The 18,494-nt window shown below is 33.9% G+C and overlaps 1 protein-coding gene across 1 annotated transcript; it reads right to left on the minus strand.

Annotated features, from left to right (window-relative positions):
* Positions 1–346: 346 nt before the first annotated feature.
* On the minus strand, positions 347–16,318 carry LOC133190495 (serine/threonine-protein kinase PLK1-like). The gene is made up of 14 exons (XM_061326149.1): positions 16,204–16,318; positions 15,443–15,878; positions 10,383–10,490; positions 7,207–7,323; positions 5,769–5,986; positions 5,543–5,638; positions 5,166–5,441; positions 3,859–3,970; positions 3,579–3,729; positions 3,419–3,493; positions 3,139–3,301; positions 2,397–2,526; positions 2,155–2,274; positions 347–2,019 (listed from the first exon to the last, which is right to left on the minus strand). The coding sequence occupies exons 2-14, from the start codon at positions 15,671–15,673 to the stop codon at positions 1,810–1,812; spliced, it is 2,007 nt and encodes a 668-aa protein (XP_061182133.1). The 5' UTR covers positions 15,674–15,878; positions 16,204–16,318; the 3' UTR covers positions 347–1,809.
* Between the last annotated feature and the right edge of the window lie 2,176 nt (positions 16,319–18,494).

The following is an 18,494-nucleotide window of genomic DNA, read 5'->3' on the forward strand; positions in this document are numbered from 1 at the left end:
AAATTGAATGTTTATTTGAAAATATAGAATTTATTTAAGTCTCAAAATTTTCTGAACCATTGAAACCATTTATATTTTTCAAAGATTATAACAAGAGATGGGTCCGTTGTTGGTCGACATTCTTTAACACTTTAATTCATATGAAGTATTTTAATACAGGTATGATGTTTAGTTTTATGTCAAACACTCAGTTTCATAAATCAAATAAGTACTCTGTTTCATGCTGATGAAGAATTTCTTCTGGTCGATGGTAATGTTTAATTGTTGTTAAAAATCATTCTTTCTCATTTTTTGGACAAGAATTACTGAGATGTGCTTCTACTGGAAAAAAAAACAAACAAGAAAATGTTATTGCAAGACATTTATTGAAAAGGGCAAAAAAAAAACTTTTTAAATCCAAAAATCACACGGAGTTTGCACATTCAGTCAACCAGCACACACTATCTTACAAATAAATGCAGTTCACAAGTAGCCTCCTCGGCATGCATACGTACAGTATATTTATACATATTTTCATGGTGTAATGTGGGTCCAACAAAAATCGTATTGCATGAAAAAAAAAATATTGCATAAATTATTACAGTTGCCTGATTATATTTTCAGCGATAGAAAAAAATGGACATTTCTTCGTGTCTGAAGAAATGAACATTTCGAAAGACGAAACAAAAAATCCAACCTTTATGTAACAGTTATTACATACACTAATCAACATGATTACAATATCCCACTGAGATCCCGATTGTAAAAAGCCGTAATTTCATATTTTGTCACACATCATATACCTACAATTCGCTTTTGTGGTTAAAGAGAAGCAGATAAACATTTTTGCTTCAAATTATTGCAACACAAGAGCAAATCCATATCCGAAATCTGAGGTTCATTCATACCATTTCGAAACAAAAACCTCGAACTGCTTTATTCTTTAGAAGCAATTTAAAAACCATTGCTTAAGACACCCAGAACATATACCAAATGTTCATTTAAGCGAGAAATTAAAAAAAAATCAACAATATACAACAAAAAAAATCATCACAGGTGTTCGTACAATGAAAAAGAATGGCATTATCTACATGTGCACATTATTTTCAATGTTATTCTTTAACATGAGATCAACATATTGGTCCACAATTTTATTATCACATGTTATCAGGTATCAAGTATCTAGTCAGTTTTGGCGTCCAACGCTCAAAAATGTTTCAATTAAATGCAAATGCAAATGTTTTCGGTCCGAATATCATCCATATATATTAGGACAAAAAACAAGGCGAGACTAGTTTATACACGAATTCAATGTTTGGCAGGAATGTTTTTTCTCTAACATTTTTATTACAAATATATACGGGACCAATTCAATTATTCACGGCCCATACAAGATCCCCCTGTGTAGTCATAGCACCTTGCAAGTTTCCAGGGGAGGACGGGCGATAGTTGAGAGACATTAGTCCTTTGATATATATTGCAGCAATAATCTCTCAATCAAAGCTATACATCTCTAAGGTTAGACCTACTATCACTAAACGCTAATTAATTATTAGCTGATTATTATTATGCACCAATTTATTATGGAAATCGGTAAACTATCCGAGATCTGAAGTATATTCTCATAAATACTATAGTATGCACAACTAAGGCACTTAGAGACTGTTCTCTAATGATGGACATATGCCTACATGTATATACCGCATGACTCATGATACCTTTCTTATAAATCCGCTTCAAAAGGTTTGATAATAACATTATATTTCCTTTGAAAGACAAATGGGACGTGATATTTTGTTATCAAAAAGTCATCTGATATCAGACACAAATTTAAATATCAGCTCCCTCGATATCAACTAAGTTTTTGAGCATCTTTTTAGCGAAGTTCATACGCTGAACAATATCCCTGCGGCAGCCATCTTGGATTATTTGCATCATGCAGTACGTGTTCGCTGTTCTTTCTTCATCGATATAGGTCACATAGTAGTCATTCTTCATGTAACTCATTATGATCTTGGTATGGTCATCAAAGAAGTTTACCTACAAAATCATACATGTATGTTGTATAAAAGAACTTGCAATGGAATTTGGGATAATGTGTGTCGTACAAGAGTGAACAAACAATACTAGTAATCAATTTCTATGTCACGTGACAGGGATATAAAAATATCATACCTGAAGAGTTCCATCGCTGAGGTAAAGAACAATTGCTTTCGATGTTCTGAACCACTTTTTCAAGTAGACATTTCCATACCAAGAATCGTCAGAGTCCTTGGACAATTCCACTTGACCTCCCTGCAAGGACCATAAATAAATAAATAAGGTCAAGCTGACACAACCACTATGCATCACCCAAAAAATAATCCCAACATCACAATTTTTTTTTTTACTTTACTGTAAATTGTGGGTATACTGACCTGGATGAGATGTTCGTCCATATAGCGGGCGAAGTAAAGCAGGAGGGTAGTCTTCTTCTCTAGCTCCTCTGGGACACACTCTACGGTGTATGATGACGACTTATTGGTGACGTCAAAATACTGCACGGCCCTACAAAACATTTTAAAAAATTGTCAATTGTGAAAAAATTATTTGAACAATCAATTTTTTACTTCCTTTTGTAAAGCATTGTTGTGTGTCATTCACTAAATTCTTCAAATCCGAATATAATTGACCAAACTAAACACGTGCACCTGGCAATACATCATAGATACTATGGTGTCAAATAACATTTTCCCATCTTTTTTTTATTTGCAGAAAAATTTCCTTAATACAACTATTATTTCATTATTATTTTATCAACTTTAAATTATTTCATTTTGAAATATTTCCCTTTTTCTCTCTTTATATTATTGAATTGCCGGAAGATATTAGGTTTAAATTTCCGCCCAAAATCTAAATGATAAATATTTAGAATAACATTCTGACGATATCATTTGAATGATGGATTAGATAGAATTTAAGAAGAATTCACATGGGTCGTTTAACAGGCCCCAGTACATCAAACCACAGGAATCTATTATTAGAACAACAAAGGGTATCTATCATATAATAGTATTATGAAAGAGTTAATAAACAAACATTGACACCAGGAAATAGACATTCTAAATGCGGTAGCCATAGTCGCCTGATACACAAATAGTGGACATAAGTTATAATTACCTCCCATCCGGTGACATCACGATTCTTGAAGTGTCGTTAAATAGAACGCCAATGACGTCATTGGAGAGTTGGAAACCGAAGCCGTATTTGTTGGAATAATCTACCCATTTTGTCACCCAGACAATGTTCGAGTCAGATATGGATAGTGGGTTTTCTCTGACATCTAAATAAGAAAATTCACTCTTATTGCAGACTATCATTTAAAGATTTTATAGAATTAAAAGTTAATTGTAATCAATGGAAAGAGCATGGGGGTGTTATACATGTAATTCTAAATTACCTTTGGGCATGTGTTCTAAGCATGTGTGTAGAACATCAAGTAACGTCACTGCTGAACGTGGTTTGGGTGAAGATTCTAGTTAAAAAACGGATTAATGAATAAGAAAGATTTAACAAAACTCGTCAAACTCAATAATTTCGCAATGTTTATATTTACTCACCTCTGCTTGGAGGTGACTCTGAACGGCTGTTCCTCTCGCTGACATTTTCCCTGACCAGGGACTTGACGGTCGGGAAGGAAGTTGGGGGAGAGACAGTGATTGGTGATTTAACCGAAGGGAAAGGTGGGGGTGAGGAGATACGTTCTGCCAACTGTTAAAAAGAATTTAAAAATGTCATATGCAAAGGGATAAAAAAAAATATCCATTGAAAATAAATGAGAATTCGATAAGATCGAAACATTTTTGACGTATTGACGTCTGATGGATGCGGTGATCTGACCTCATTTGCCTGTCGTTCTGGTCTGGTGTCTGTCTGGATTTCGATGTTCCTGATGGGTGACGTCATACGTTCTACTGCATCAGGCTTGTCTGGTACGGCATACGACTTGGGTCTATAAATTAAGTAGCCAATGAATCTTTAATTATTTAAGTAATAAGTGTAAGTTAGTGATTTAACGACTTGTTTTGTTTATCAGAAAAAGATCACCTAAATGTTCAAGAATATTCTATTAAATAATTTGCCAGTTTTTAAAAATCGCATGAAATTGAGAAGTCTGTACTTTAAACAGATGTGTATTTATTGTCGGGTCACCAAAACGGTCAAGTTTGCTTTGCGAAGGAAGAATACAAGATAATACCGCTCGCCTATAAAAATAAGGAGTTTGCTAAAGCTGTTTTACGATCAGACAACATCTGCGATGGTACAATTGCAGCTCCAGAAATTATCAGATATTTTTATGTTCAAGGTTCATCAATGACGACCAAATGATGGTTTTATCTTTACCAGGTAAATATTGACATTCTCATTCATGTACTTTGTGGAACAATGAGAGTTTAATTTGCCGTGAACTTGTTAACTTTACATTTGATTTAAGATGTAGGTCTCGTGAAAAAAAGAAACAATAGACTGTCAAAAAACTTTTTATGTATGAAACTTTCTAAGGATATCATTGCCATAATCTACGACAAAAATCACTCGGGTAGAACCATTGAGTCAGGGCTACAGTGATACGGGATACTTTTCCTTATTTATCGCGCTGAATAACTGACAGTTGAAAGTCATACGGTTGACAAGAGATTTTTGCTCAGCTTTCATTATATTGAAATAAAAGAAATGATGGTCCTGGGAAAATTTTCTGTGGCTTAAGGACAACTTGTGGATATATTTCACTTATCTATTTCAGATCTTCCTAATCGGATTTTAGCATGTGTGTAAACATGCTTTCAAATAAATGCAGTATCAGCGCTTGTTAAAATTGTCTGCATACTTTTAAATGCTTTAATTATTTCTTTTTTTTCTACATGGTATTTTTTGCACTCTGTCTGTGCAAAAACATTTATCTCATTAACGTTCTTGATCAATTGCCCACCATTAATTTTTTAAGTCAGAGGAAGAAAAAAAAACATCAATTGCATGCAAGGAGAGTCATTTAAATTTCACCTACTTGTAATATTTTAATGTCATGCTCGCAGTCAATGATGTTCAATATAAAAAAAGCTTAATGTTTAATATTAAAGCCTCTCCTTGCAATAAAATGTACATTGATATTGATGAATGTTCATGAATTTTTAAATTAGCATAACAACCTGTTGAACTTGGTGTACACGGGGAATTTTGGCACGTTGGTACAGCACGAAGAGGGAAGGGACTTCGGCAGAAAACCTGAGCTGAAGAATTCATGGTTATATAGTTCGTTCAAACTCGGTCTGAGTTCGGGTTCATGATTCAGGCACTGTCGAATAAAGTTCTGCGCAGGCAGTGACATGGTTTGTGGAAGAACATAGTTATTGTTTGCAATTCTGACATATGTCTCCTTGAGAGTTGAGGTTTCAAATGGGGGCCGTCCAACCAACAAGGCATAACTGAAAAGATAATTGAAATTCGTTATAATGCACAGTAATTTTTAACAAAAAGCCATATGAATTTTTTTCATAAAAAGTTATTATGCACAGTGTATTCTTACGTTACACATCCAATTGCCCAAACGTCTGCTTCGTAGCTATGACCTCTTTTTTGCAGAACTTCTGGTGCTATGTAATTTGGAGTTCCACATACGGTCCTGAAAAAAATGATGATATTTGTTTATACATTTGAATGAAACACGTATATACTATTAGTTATCAGTATCTACACACAGGAAATTGATATGTTATCAGACAGGCATCAAAACTATTTGCAAATTAACCTACATCTTCTTTTCGCCTTCGTAGGTCATTTTTGTGGCTAGACCAAAGTCTGCGATTTTGAGTTGCATTTTTTCGTTCAGGAGCATGTTGCCCAGTTTGAGATCACGATGAATTATATTGTTGTTGTGGACATATTTGACGCCTTCCACCAACTGACGGAGGTAGTATCGCACTTCCGGTTCTGTCAGAGTTTTCCTCTGTTTCAACATGTGAACTAAAGACTGAAATACAATGCACCGTTAAGAATGCTATACAGTACAAATAAACTTTGAAGCAATAATGAAGCTTAGTGACTTTAAGATTATTGTTATTTCTGTCTAGTTTCTTTGTCAACAAAAAATCTCTCTAAAATATTAATGAAATACAATGCACCGTTAAGAATGCTATACAGTACAAATAAACTTTGAAGCAATAATGAAGCTTAGTGACTTTAAGATTAATGCAGATTGCAGATTGATGCAGATTTCAAAATGCCATTGATGTGTTGTAAAGTCTTTAATGTCTTGCAAAGAAGGATCGAAATAAAAACCCCAAAAACCGGAATTTGAATTTTTAATGTGTTCAGTATCTATATAACCTATTGGTTAACCTCATTTTAAAATATTCAATATCTAAACTATGCACTGATATCAGCAATACAGTGTTGAGTATTTGTTTCAACAAGCTATGTAATCTCCAATCATTGGTCATAAGTGTTCTACCGCATATAGAATGCAACAAAAACGATGACAATGCTGGCATTTTATTTGGATGATATTTAAACTTTATCTTATGGCTCTATAAAAAAAGAACAAAAACACACGGCCATATTGAATTGTTGTCTGATCATTGTTTCTCAGAACATTGATTGAATTGAATTTTTAGAGATTACAGAAGACGGCTAGCCACATGTATTCCTTAACTGATCAAAACTTGGGCCTTTTCAGTCCTTTTATACACCCATCTTTTCTTTAAGGTCTTATTCAAAACATTCTCTCTAAACTTGATATGTCTCCTTATAAAACACACAAAACTTTTATAACTCGGAAATCTTAATGCGTCGTTTACCTATTATTACAATGAAGATATGATCTTTATATGGGCTTATACAACCGGGGGCTTAGAAATAGAGAGTGATATATATTTTGAAGGTCTTGACTGAAATGAAGGGCATATAATTATAAATAATAAAGAACGTCTTTGTCAGGTATAGAGATAAACGGCGCTGTGTCTTCTCTCTATTTCATCCTTGTTAAATTATTACTCATTACTTGGACCCAGACTTGTATTTTATGGATGAAATATTAGGTTTTATCAAAATGCCCTTCCCTAATTAAACAAAATAGAATTGCCAAATGAGCTTAAAGCTACAAGGGTATGTTATTAGATGTCCGTTATGACGGAGAAAGAATCAATGTCTGAATGCAAGGATTGGCAAGGACTATGGAGATTGCAGTCTAACCTTTCTGCTGCAGTTTTCAAGAACAATGTACACGTTGTCTTCATCTTCAAAGTAACTATGAAAGCCCACTACATGCTCGTGTGAGAGATCCCGCTGCAAATCTACTTCTCTGGCAATCTGCAAAAGCAAAGGTTGGAGGCTTTCTTTAAATATAATGTCACAAATGATAAAAAAAAAGTAAATTTGGATTTTTTGCGACCTCTTCAATTACAAGCTGAATTTGTTTTACATTGTCACAGAAAATAATACACAATCATAATACATATGTATTACTCAAGTATGCGAGATTTTATGAATTCACTGCGTTTGATGGGCAATGTAATTGTACAAAGAACAAATTGTTCTTGAAAACATATATTAATTTTCTGTAATTATATTTTGATCCATCAAGTATTTTTTTTTTATAAAACAGAATCATATATCTTGTTCTTCGTTTGTCAAAATCACTATTGCCTACAAAGATTTTTTAGCTATTGTAAATAATGACGATTCTTCGGGGAGGTAGGCATTTATTTGTCTTTTTCGCTACCCCATTGTAATACTCCATTGCAGACGACATAATACTGTAGTTTAATACAAGAGAAAAAAAGACTGACGTGTAAATCAAGTCTTCATAGTTTTTCCCATAAAAAAATTATGTCAAAGTCTCATAGAGTGATTTTCGGAGTACTCTAATTTGTATCGAATGACATCCGGGGCAATACGCCGCCATTACTACCAACATGCTAAGTACAAAGATCAAAAAACGATACGACCACAATAAAGAAATTTGAGAGAATACGTTAAGAGAGGAAGCCAATACACAGGTATTATTTGAAATAGGAGGCAATCAAATTCTCTTTCCTTTCTCCAATTCTCCGTACTAATAGCCAATACATGGGACTTTTTAAGTAAATGAACACATTTGTCCATAAAAGACAACTTTAACTTGCTAATAAACAAGGGTTACAGTCGGGAATTAATTTGCCATAATTCCAGAGTGTTTTTCTTTACAAAGTCTTTGTATATAACGTTAAAGAAATGGGACTATTTTTTTATGGTAATGGCATTATTGTTACAATGTTCATTGCATATATAAATCGTTATTACAGTTTTATGTGGTTATTATTGAATAATAATGGATGCCTTACACCAGACCAAATAATATTCTTATGTAGAACATGCGGGAACAATGTCCATAAAAGACCGCGCAGGCCTACTCAGACATTCCAAATACTAGGCTTTGTTTTCATATGCATTTTGAACTTCATTCTAGCTAGTCATCAATACGTAGGGAAATAATTCCATTTCAGAGACCAAATGGGCGGTGAAATAATACTATTATAAAGATTATAAGATTACACAAGTGAAAGCTTTCACATACCTATCTTTTGTTCTCTAGATTGTTATACTAATCCTATATATATAATTTCTTTTTAATTTAAAAATTGGTCAAATGTTATGTTCGCAAATAGAACAAAAGTCTTCAGGATAATTGGTCTGCATTCCAGTAGGTCTGCAATTGAGTAGCATCAAAGGAAAGTGAGAAACTGCAATACATCCGAAAGTTATCAATTATTCATATTAGGATCTAACATTTACTTTTGATGCCATATACATGGCAGACAAAACAACGAATCCGGAATTGAAAATAGCATGTAGCATAAAATATAGAATAACTGTGCTTTTTGACAATTCTTTGCTCACTCATGACTGGAAAATCCATTTGCTTCATAATGATTTTCCATTAAAGTCATTTCGTTCAAGTGTTATGTTGCTTTACTAAGCTGTCTGTGAAATGCGATGGCTTTACTTATTTTCTTTAAAGCAAAATAAAAATCCCTTCTAACTTTTCTCTCTAGAGTGTTTACGTCTGTCATTTCTTTGTTGACATCGACCAGGTAGCCTAGAAATCAACTTGTCGTCTGTTACTTTTAAACTGATGAATTATCGGGGTGACCCGAGGTGGTCGACACCCTGCTGTTTGCTTTATAACGGCCACCTCGAGCTCCAAGGAAGATTGATAATGGATTTCTACTGTACAAATATCATACAGCATGAGTATAAAAAGAAAAGATTCTTCCCAACAGCAGACGGATAAAATAAGAATAGGGGTACACAACACAATACGAACCTAATCACTTAGGGGTGGGTTGGACTTCCGGGCTAAAGAGGGTGACTCATTCTAAAACTTTCAATCAATATTTTCAAAAGAGTCGACCTTTATTTGCCCATTTCATTCAAGTTGATTTTCGGATTTCAATGAAATCCTCGTCCTACATTTCGCGACGTTCTCAAGGACCCTTTCTGTTTCATTCAGTTTATTTGATTAAATTCGTTACTACACCAAGGCTTGGGATTCTCTGAAGACCCCAAACACGCATTCATCCCAGACATTTCTCTTCTCATTTTACGTTGCATAAAACATGCTCAAAAATGTAATCCCTTTGACATTTTTAATAAAGCTTGCATTTTATTCCTTTTTATCCAATTACAAAATGGGCTCGTTACAGGAGGATAGAACATAAAACCTTTTACTAAAAAATGTCAATTCGTTTGTAAATTACAGAATCATTTTTCCGAAGAAAATCTGGAACATTTGGTTTTGCAGAGGAAGCATTTTTTTTTCTTTTTAACGAAATCTTATCAAAAGTAGTGCAGCTCGGACAGCTGTCTTTCTCTATCCCACTTCTCGAGATCTCTCTGATTAAGTTCTTACGTATCTTATGTCTAACTCTCTCGTAAAATCCTCCAGGAAATGAACTATACTGATTAGGACGGCAGATGGAGAAAATGAAACGTTGGTCTTCGGATAAGTCAATTGAACTACGTAGAAAACGCTGCCAATCATACGCGTCACTTAAGTGAAGGAACTAGCCAATGTAACTAATTATGCCTACTGAAAGCTTCCATCAGATTTTTTTTTTGGTATCATTATTTCATCTGAATCTGCCTGTATAATTTTTCAAAATACTTTTGTTTAGTTTTTCTTTAACACTTGACCTCTTGCTCTTTGCTGTAACTACGCTCAACTACATATCAAATAACAACTGAAAAACTGATTAATTTATAGTTATTATTATTAGCAAAACTACATTTATCGTTCTTTTGTGTATATGCATGGGTATCTTAAATGAATTCCCTTTCTCTGTTACTTTTTATTTTCTAACATTCTGGTCTATATGATAAGCCCATACCTTTTGTTTCTGATGTGGTTTTGTGAGTCGCTGCTTTGATATTATCTTTCCAGCATACACTTTATTTGTATTTAAATCCAGAAGTTCGTAGCATCTTGCAAAACCACCCTGTAGAGATGAAAAGAAAATATACTTGAATTTAGGATAAAAGAAACTTGCCGGAATCTCTCTCTCTCTCTCTCTCTCTCTCTCTCTCTCTCTCACGCAAAAAAGATTAAGAAAAGACATGAAAGATAAGATTTTAGATAAATGAAATATTTTTGAGATATCTCTCACGTTCTTTTATGGCTTTATGAAAATGTAAGTGATAAATTAAAACTATATAGTCAGTGTATTTTTAAACAGGTGATAAAATAATTATCGAAATACCTTTCACTTAATTTATGACATTCTTTCGTTTTGCATAGTCAACGACAGGAAGATTTCTTTTTTTGTCAAATAATTTCAGACAATTTTTATTGATCGTTCAAACCCCTACAAATCTCAGCTCTAAACAGAATCAATCATATACAACAGATGTAACATTGATCATGCCATTCCTCCCATACAATGGCGAGTCAGTCGTCGTCATAAATTGCAGGTGTCCCTACTCAAATGAACACAGTTTTGCATTCTGTATAAAATACCTATATCATATACAGTCTAACACAAAGACAAAGAACGCGTATTGCTGTCTAAGCTGCGTGATCGACGGCTCAGTGTGCAATCGTAGGTAAGATGATTAAGTGAGGGGAATTGGATACAATCGGAATCGCGATACACACCGACGATTTTTACTTATATCGTCCTATAGATCGCACTGAACGCTCAGACGAACGCTATTGTTTTCCGGGGAAGGGGATAACTTTGTTGCTTAATCACCAGAAATGGTGAAAAATACCTCAGATGCATGGAATGCCCTGTATCGGAAACCAATCTCCTCGGGTATGGAGTATTTTAAACCTAATAAACTTAATGGCCATGTAAAATGTTTCTGTTCTTCGTTTCTCTTTGTTTTTCCACTTGATTATGTTCGCGTGACGTTCTCTAATGATATTCTAAAATATAATAGGGGTACAAAAGTCGGATGGGCCACCCATTAGCAATAAACAAACCCCTGGGATAACCCACAGCAATGCATTGAAGTAACACACTGCTGATTAAGAGAGCACTGTAAGGAATCAGCTGATTTTGTCAGCACTATAATTAAAACTCATGGACCTGTAATTATAATTATTTGATAAGTCCTCTGCTTAGATCGGCAAATTTGCTTCCCCTGAACTGCATGCGTACATGCTGATTCAAGCGTGTGACTAGTAAAATATGGTGAAATTTGGCGAGGGTTATCAAACGAATCATAAACAAAAATATTTTAAGAGAACTCTCAGATCAGACATACACTATATATTTGATATATAAGACTAGATAAGGCAGTGGCAGCGTACGTGGAAAGCCCATTTCGTGATAGCATCTTAAAAGTTGCTTACTTTAATACAGGTACACATAGATCTCTGTGCAAACTCTGACTCTGATAATTTTTTTTTATTCACAGAGAACAAGGTGGGTCAAAGATAGATAAAATACTGTATTTGTCAATTATTTATGCAGGAATTTTTAGGTGACATTTTAGTCAAGGCTTTCTCCACAGGTATCGAGCAGTTCAATGCTATTTTTAGTACTGATGAAATTCGCACCTTTCAGCAAAAAGTTGATACATCAAACAAATGAAGCAGAAAGCAACAGCACGCAAATGCATTAAAAGGGCATATGAAAAGGTTTCGATTTCTCTTGATAAACAAGCTTCAAATGTAAATAAAAGTTTCAAATGGTTAAGACTTAAGAGGTTTATTTTTTAAACACGTGTACTTTTCTTCTCAATCGAAATGATCAGTTTCCCATGACCAGGTACGGACTTATACTTTGGATTAATGTCTATATTATACATGTAGATCTTTGTATATATTAACTGTGGTCCATTATGAAGCTATGCCAAGAATGTGTGACTCAAATTTCAAACAAAACCGTCTACCACCGAGATTTAATCTCACGGGGTCCTTTCCGTGGGTGTTAAAATCCACTTCGTCAAAATTCAAGGATCTAATAGAAAATATACTAAAATATGATTCAAAGAGACACCATATAGTAAACTGCATTTATCTATAATATTTTTTTTAAATAAATAGATCTTTGATGTTAAAGATGGCCATTTATGTTCTTTTTTATGCAAAAAGCCTACAGGTTACGACTCAGTAATTACAAGGAGTGGATATATTGTCGTTTCATGAATGAACCTCTTGTTCACGGTTGTCTTGTCTGTGAATATTACAAACATGGTACGAATTATTTACTTTCCATAATAAATTACTTCGTATTTGTTTCCTTGATGGGTTTCAAGAAATACGATACTTGTAAACTAAATGTACGAAAAGTTTAGTTTAATAAAATATTCTGAAAATTTTATGAACTTAAGTTACTCTGCACGGCTAGCTCTGTTTCTCCTGAGTGTCCTTGAGGAACCTTCCTTTGATTTCGTAAGTGAAATAAATTATGAACAGCTGAGATTCATTTAGAATTATATTAAAAAACATTCTCACGACCCCTGCCTCTGAAAGACATAAAACACGATATTCGTTGTTTAAAAAACCCAGTATGTCTGAAGGTCTTGAACACAATATAACATCAATGTCGTAAGCGACCCGTCTTGTGACAATTTCTCTTCAGTTCGGGTTTTTTGACATTTCAATTGCAGTTTTTCACCAGTGAGCTTTTACTTTCCTTTTATATTGCATTAAATTGACTGACATAGGCTTCTTGATGACACCAACCCCGAAAATAAAAAAAAAAAAAAACTCGGAAGTGGAGATTGGCCAATTATAAGTAGTTTTTATGCCTCTTTGATGACTTTATGAATGAGGAGTCTAATGACGTGATTTAGGTTTTGGTGTCAACCACCGACTCAATAAAGGTTTCTCTGACTCAACGTTTCCTATACTTGCGTGTCATATAAGTAGCATTAATATCAAATTCATAACCCGAGATGTATACTTGTTGTTTCATTTCGCTTTAATGGGTGTAAACTTTTTAGTTAATAACTTGGTTTTTATACGGATGGACAAACTTTCTTTCATGTACTTTCCATAAATGTTTAATCAATAACCCAGAACAGCTAATATTTCCTTTTAAGTTTCTTATGAAACTGAGCAACGTCATCAGATAATTTTGTAAAAATAATTTCTCATCAGCGGGCTAAATAGCTTGAAACACTTTGCGGACCAAGGATATGAGAGAGAGGGGGTAAAGTTTGTGTTTTATGGCACGGCTGTAAGGGTTTTCTTAAGTGACTGTTTAACAGACTTGGAAGACTCCTGTGTAATGGCAGTATCAAAGAGATTCGCGACTTCCGAATGAACTCAACAAATCTTATACAGCGAATTAAATAAATTGTCAAATAAATCTTCTGAGTATATTTGCTAATAGCTTTTTAGTTAGATGTATTTTGTAAGTATCACCCAAGGGTTCTATATATCTTACGGACATCGTCAGTTTTTGTAAGGTGTCTTCAGGCCACGATGATGGCCTAATGATTTCTTACGTGGACAAAAACAAGCAGGGTGGCAAAATCTTCAGATTTGGTATGGATATATATCGAATCTTATGTCACAAAAGAACAAATATACTCCTTAACCTGAACCCACAGATAAATAATTAATTTTGGAGGTGCCACTAAACAAAGAAAAATCGCGTGTAATGAAATGACCCGATCACTTCTTATGAAGTTGATCCTTGCCTGGGGTGAAGGGTGGACAATACAACTGCTCAATATAGCATTTAAGTCGTCTTAACAATGGAATTTACTTATTACTTCTTTACTTTTGCATATTTTCTTCTTTGTTTGAAAGAATTTTCAGCCTTCTCCTTTGTTCCACTGGATATATTCTTTGGCTTCTTTATCCTTTGAAGACTTTTAATATTATCCTACCACTGGCCAATTTTATTGAATTCTTGGCCTGTTCCAAGTATTTTTCATTACTTTTAAATACAGTTATAATCATATTAGCGTGCCCTGGGTTCATGTAAACTCTTTGCTGACAATGGTGAAAAAACAAATTTTGCTCTAGACCTTGTGTCAAAATCAATCATAGTCTGCAAGATCCTTATCAACAGGGCAGAGCAAATTTTTCAAAAACTTTTTAAGCCTCATATCCGGTTTAAAACAAACACTATAAGGGCACCCTGAGAAGTGAAAAATGAATTTAAATAAAACTTTGTCTGCAGTGTGCAGCGTTTTATCAATATTTGTCAAAAAAAGTCTAGTGTTATTGATAAACTGTAGATGAAAAAATATATCATTTCTTCCATTCACATAAAGTTTGCTCGAGTACACAAATTTCAAGTTATCAAAATTTAATACAAAAACGGTCTTTTTTTTTCTTTTTTATTGTCGTCTTTTTTTTTTTTGAGTAGGAAAGTAATTTAACAAATATGCATGTCGGTGTATGGCATTCTGATCACTAAGATAGCAAAAACCGTGAAGTGTCTGTTCTCACAGAGGGCGAAAGTTCGGCACAACTTACTCCTATAAGCCTGATAAGGCGTAATCTTTGTCTTGAACAAGATATTATACAACCTTGCAGAACCCTATTTCTAGAGCATTAACATGGCAGTTCTGTGCCTTTTGTTCTCATTTAAAATCAATGGGTTTTACATAATTTAAAAAAAACAATTTAACATCAACTGATAGTCAAGTGATTTCTCAATCTTTTTTGGATGCATAATTAAGCATGTTAATTTCTATTTTAGCATGGTCCATCTTGGCAGCCATATGTTTCAGAAGGTTATCTATCAATTCTTTTGTATTTAGTGAATAAATTTTATTAAATATGAAAATTATGACTTATTTGCACGACGACTTCCAAATTTAAAATAAACCGAGTTCTGAAGCTGTTTAATGCCCCCTCCCTCTCTCTCTTCAACATACTATGTATATTTTGTCGAATAAATTGATCAATTGCTAAGTGTACAGTTCTCATTAAATGTAAACACACTGTCTCTCAATCAATATATTCAGAAGATCGACTCACCTTGCCCAGCAGACGGCCTCTGATGTAGGTAGTATCAGATGTCGGGTCGTACACAATGTAGTTGGGATCGAAGTTATTGATGTTGACTTTGGTGTTGGCATCGTCAACCTGAATCCTCCCGTGAACCACAAAGGGGGATGGGGGCCGTGCCTCCTTCATCTGCTGTAGATGGGGGTAGCTGAACGCCGTATGAATTTGTGAAAACTTTGGGGGTAAAATGTCCACAGACATTGGCTCTGCTCTGTCCTACGACCACCAGAAGTTCATTATCTGGACACCAACACAAAACGTCTAAACACAACGTGAGGAAGGATTGCTAAGTATCGACCAAATCGTCACTCTGTTCACACTTTTCAAAGTTCAATCCTATTTCTCATTCTAGAATTCCAACTTTTTTTCTAAACTGGAGCTAGCTGTGACAGTTCACACCAGGCTACTGGAAGAAAAAAAATTAAACTTAATATCAGTACCCACATATGTTTCTTTCTAGCCACACGGCTCTTCAATTGCAGCTCCTCGGTGAGATTTGAACTTTGATGGAGTTATCTTAAATCTTCCCAAGTTCAACTGTGATTAGAAACAAGTAATACATACAACATAGAACGGTTCTTGAGGGAATAACTGTGTATTTGTAACTCTGTGGGAAATCCACGAGAGAAACGTGCCCTACAAAGAGCAAAACCTTTATGGCATGAATCATTTACCTTGTAGAGGTGTAATAGGCCGCTCTTTATCAGAAATAGGGTGTATTCTTGTCTTACCTGTATAGTCACAACCTCGCCAGATGATCAGTTATAGTCCTTATGGTAATCCTGATTCAATTATTAAACAGTACTTTCATATAACAACCCAGGACTACACACACAACTGTCTCCTTTGACTTTCGTTTCCTAAATAACAATCGGATTTGCGAAACAGGTCATCTGGGTTTTGTGTTTCACATTACTATAGTCCACTTGTGCGCCGTCATGCGAGCAAATGCAATGATGTCTAAAATTAGTACCTTACCTGTCTGGAAACGCCCCCTTTCAGGTACACTTACCTAGGCTATTGCATTTTACCTTTTGCAACATGTGCAACTGGTAAAAATATATATCCTTCAGTATCTATTTCCAATCATGTCTAAAATCGGCATAAAATATTGATTTAGCAGCGGCATATTGTCATTGTGTTTACAACAACAAAGATTCGTAAAATTCCGTATCCAGACATAGTTCCTTATATGGAAATTTCCGTCGCCGAACGTTAAAATATACACGCCTTATTTACATGTTTATGCATCTATAGATACAAGAAATTACACAGGTGTAAATTTAGACTAGTATTTTTGTAAGCTGACAACATTCAGAGAGAGTATTTCTTCCCTTGCATATAATTTTTATTATGTAAGCTTCTGTCTTAGAAATGTTTTCTGTGTTTACAAGTATATTCTTAGATGTCAGACATAAATTTACGTGTCGCTTATCTTGTTAACGACATAATTGATACATAGCCTCTGGTCAAGCAGTAATTAGTTCATTACTGGACACGTTTCTAAGTTTTTTTAATTCAAATGCGTGAAGATTCAAAATAATTCAACTGAATGTCATATTTAATTAGTCTTCCAAGATCTCGATCTCTCTTTATATATATATATATATATATATATATATATATATATATATATATATATATATATATATATATATATATATATATATATATATATATAATATATATATATATATATATGTATGTACATGTATGTATTTTTATAATTATATCAATGAAATCTATAATTACCTTATTTTCACGTTTACTCTTACATTTAATAAATTATTACAAAATAAAGTATTACTTCAGCATTTACCTTAAAGTAAGTATTAAACTTCAGACTACTCTTCTTTTATTTTTTTTAAATAATGTTCCTTTTTCTCATGCAGATAATTAACACAGTATTTATAATGAAAAAAATATCCTCCAGAAAACCATTTCCATGAAGGGAGTTTGGGGATTTCGCCATAATTACTTCCCGTTACATGCAATGACAACCAAAAAAAAAAAAGGAAAAGAAAAATAAAACTTTTGATTATACATGTATTTTCACTTCTGGGAGTATTTCATTTCCTTAAAGATATTTTTACATTCTCGGTTTCTTAGGGAAGAAAAAATAATCTGCACGAGAACAGCTGTTGTAGCCATGCTTAGAGCTGCCCTAGCTGTTTGTTAGGAGCCGACATTTTTATGTCTAAACCCTTTGATCACCTGGTGCCTGTCAATACGACCTCCTCTTTTTGATTGATCGATGTCTCTTATTAAATTCTTTACCTATCTTACCGATATAAACAGCGATGACAAAATATTGCATGAAATCAACTTTCAACGATAGATTGATTTGCAACTACCTGGTATATACTATAAGATTTTTTTTTTAGTTGCGTGTATGTTTTATGAAGAAAAAGAAATGCTAAACAATCTGAAAAAAAAAATCAAAAGTACATTTGATGGAAATACGTACATTCAAGAAACTAAAACAATATTTATTTGTTTTGAACGATAAATGAATAAAATAAAAATCAAGCATCAACTAAATACTTGCATGTGGATTTCCATAATTTTTTCTCCGGAGGATTATTTCAGTGTGATTTTTCACAGTACCCTCAACCCTTCCCACTATTAGTATTGAATTCTGGGTAGAATTTTTTTTTTTGACTGGGGTGCCCCCCCCCCCCCCGGGAAAAATTCCTGGATCCGCGCCTGTATAATATGCAGTTGAATGAAAACGAATTGTAAAAAGATATTAAAGTTGATAAAGATAAAATGTTGGGAAAATACTTCAAAAAAAGGTTGAAGACAATCGCATAAAAAGATCATTCTTCATGTATAAATAAAAAACATCTGAATTACACATGCATTTGGAAATGGAGCCTAACGTGATCCAGTTTATACTCGTATATGTGGCGTACTTACAGATAGATGTAATTCAGTGTTGTAAATTACTACCACCAGACATGGCCAGAAGACAGGGGAAATAAGTTAATAATAGTGCATAACAACATGCAGGTCCGGTAGT

Source organism: Saccostrea echinata, unplaced genomic scaffold, assembly GCF_033153115.1.
Source record: "Saccostrea echinata isolate AGI-Se365-2 ecotype Australia unplaced genomic scaffold, CSIRO_AGI_Sech_v1 ptg000022l, whole genome shotgun sequence".
NCBI classification, from domain to species: Eukaryota; Metazoa; Mollusca; class Bivalvia; order Ostreida; family Ostreidae; genus Saccostrea; species Saccostrea echinata.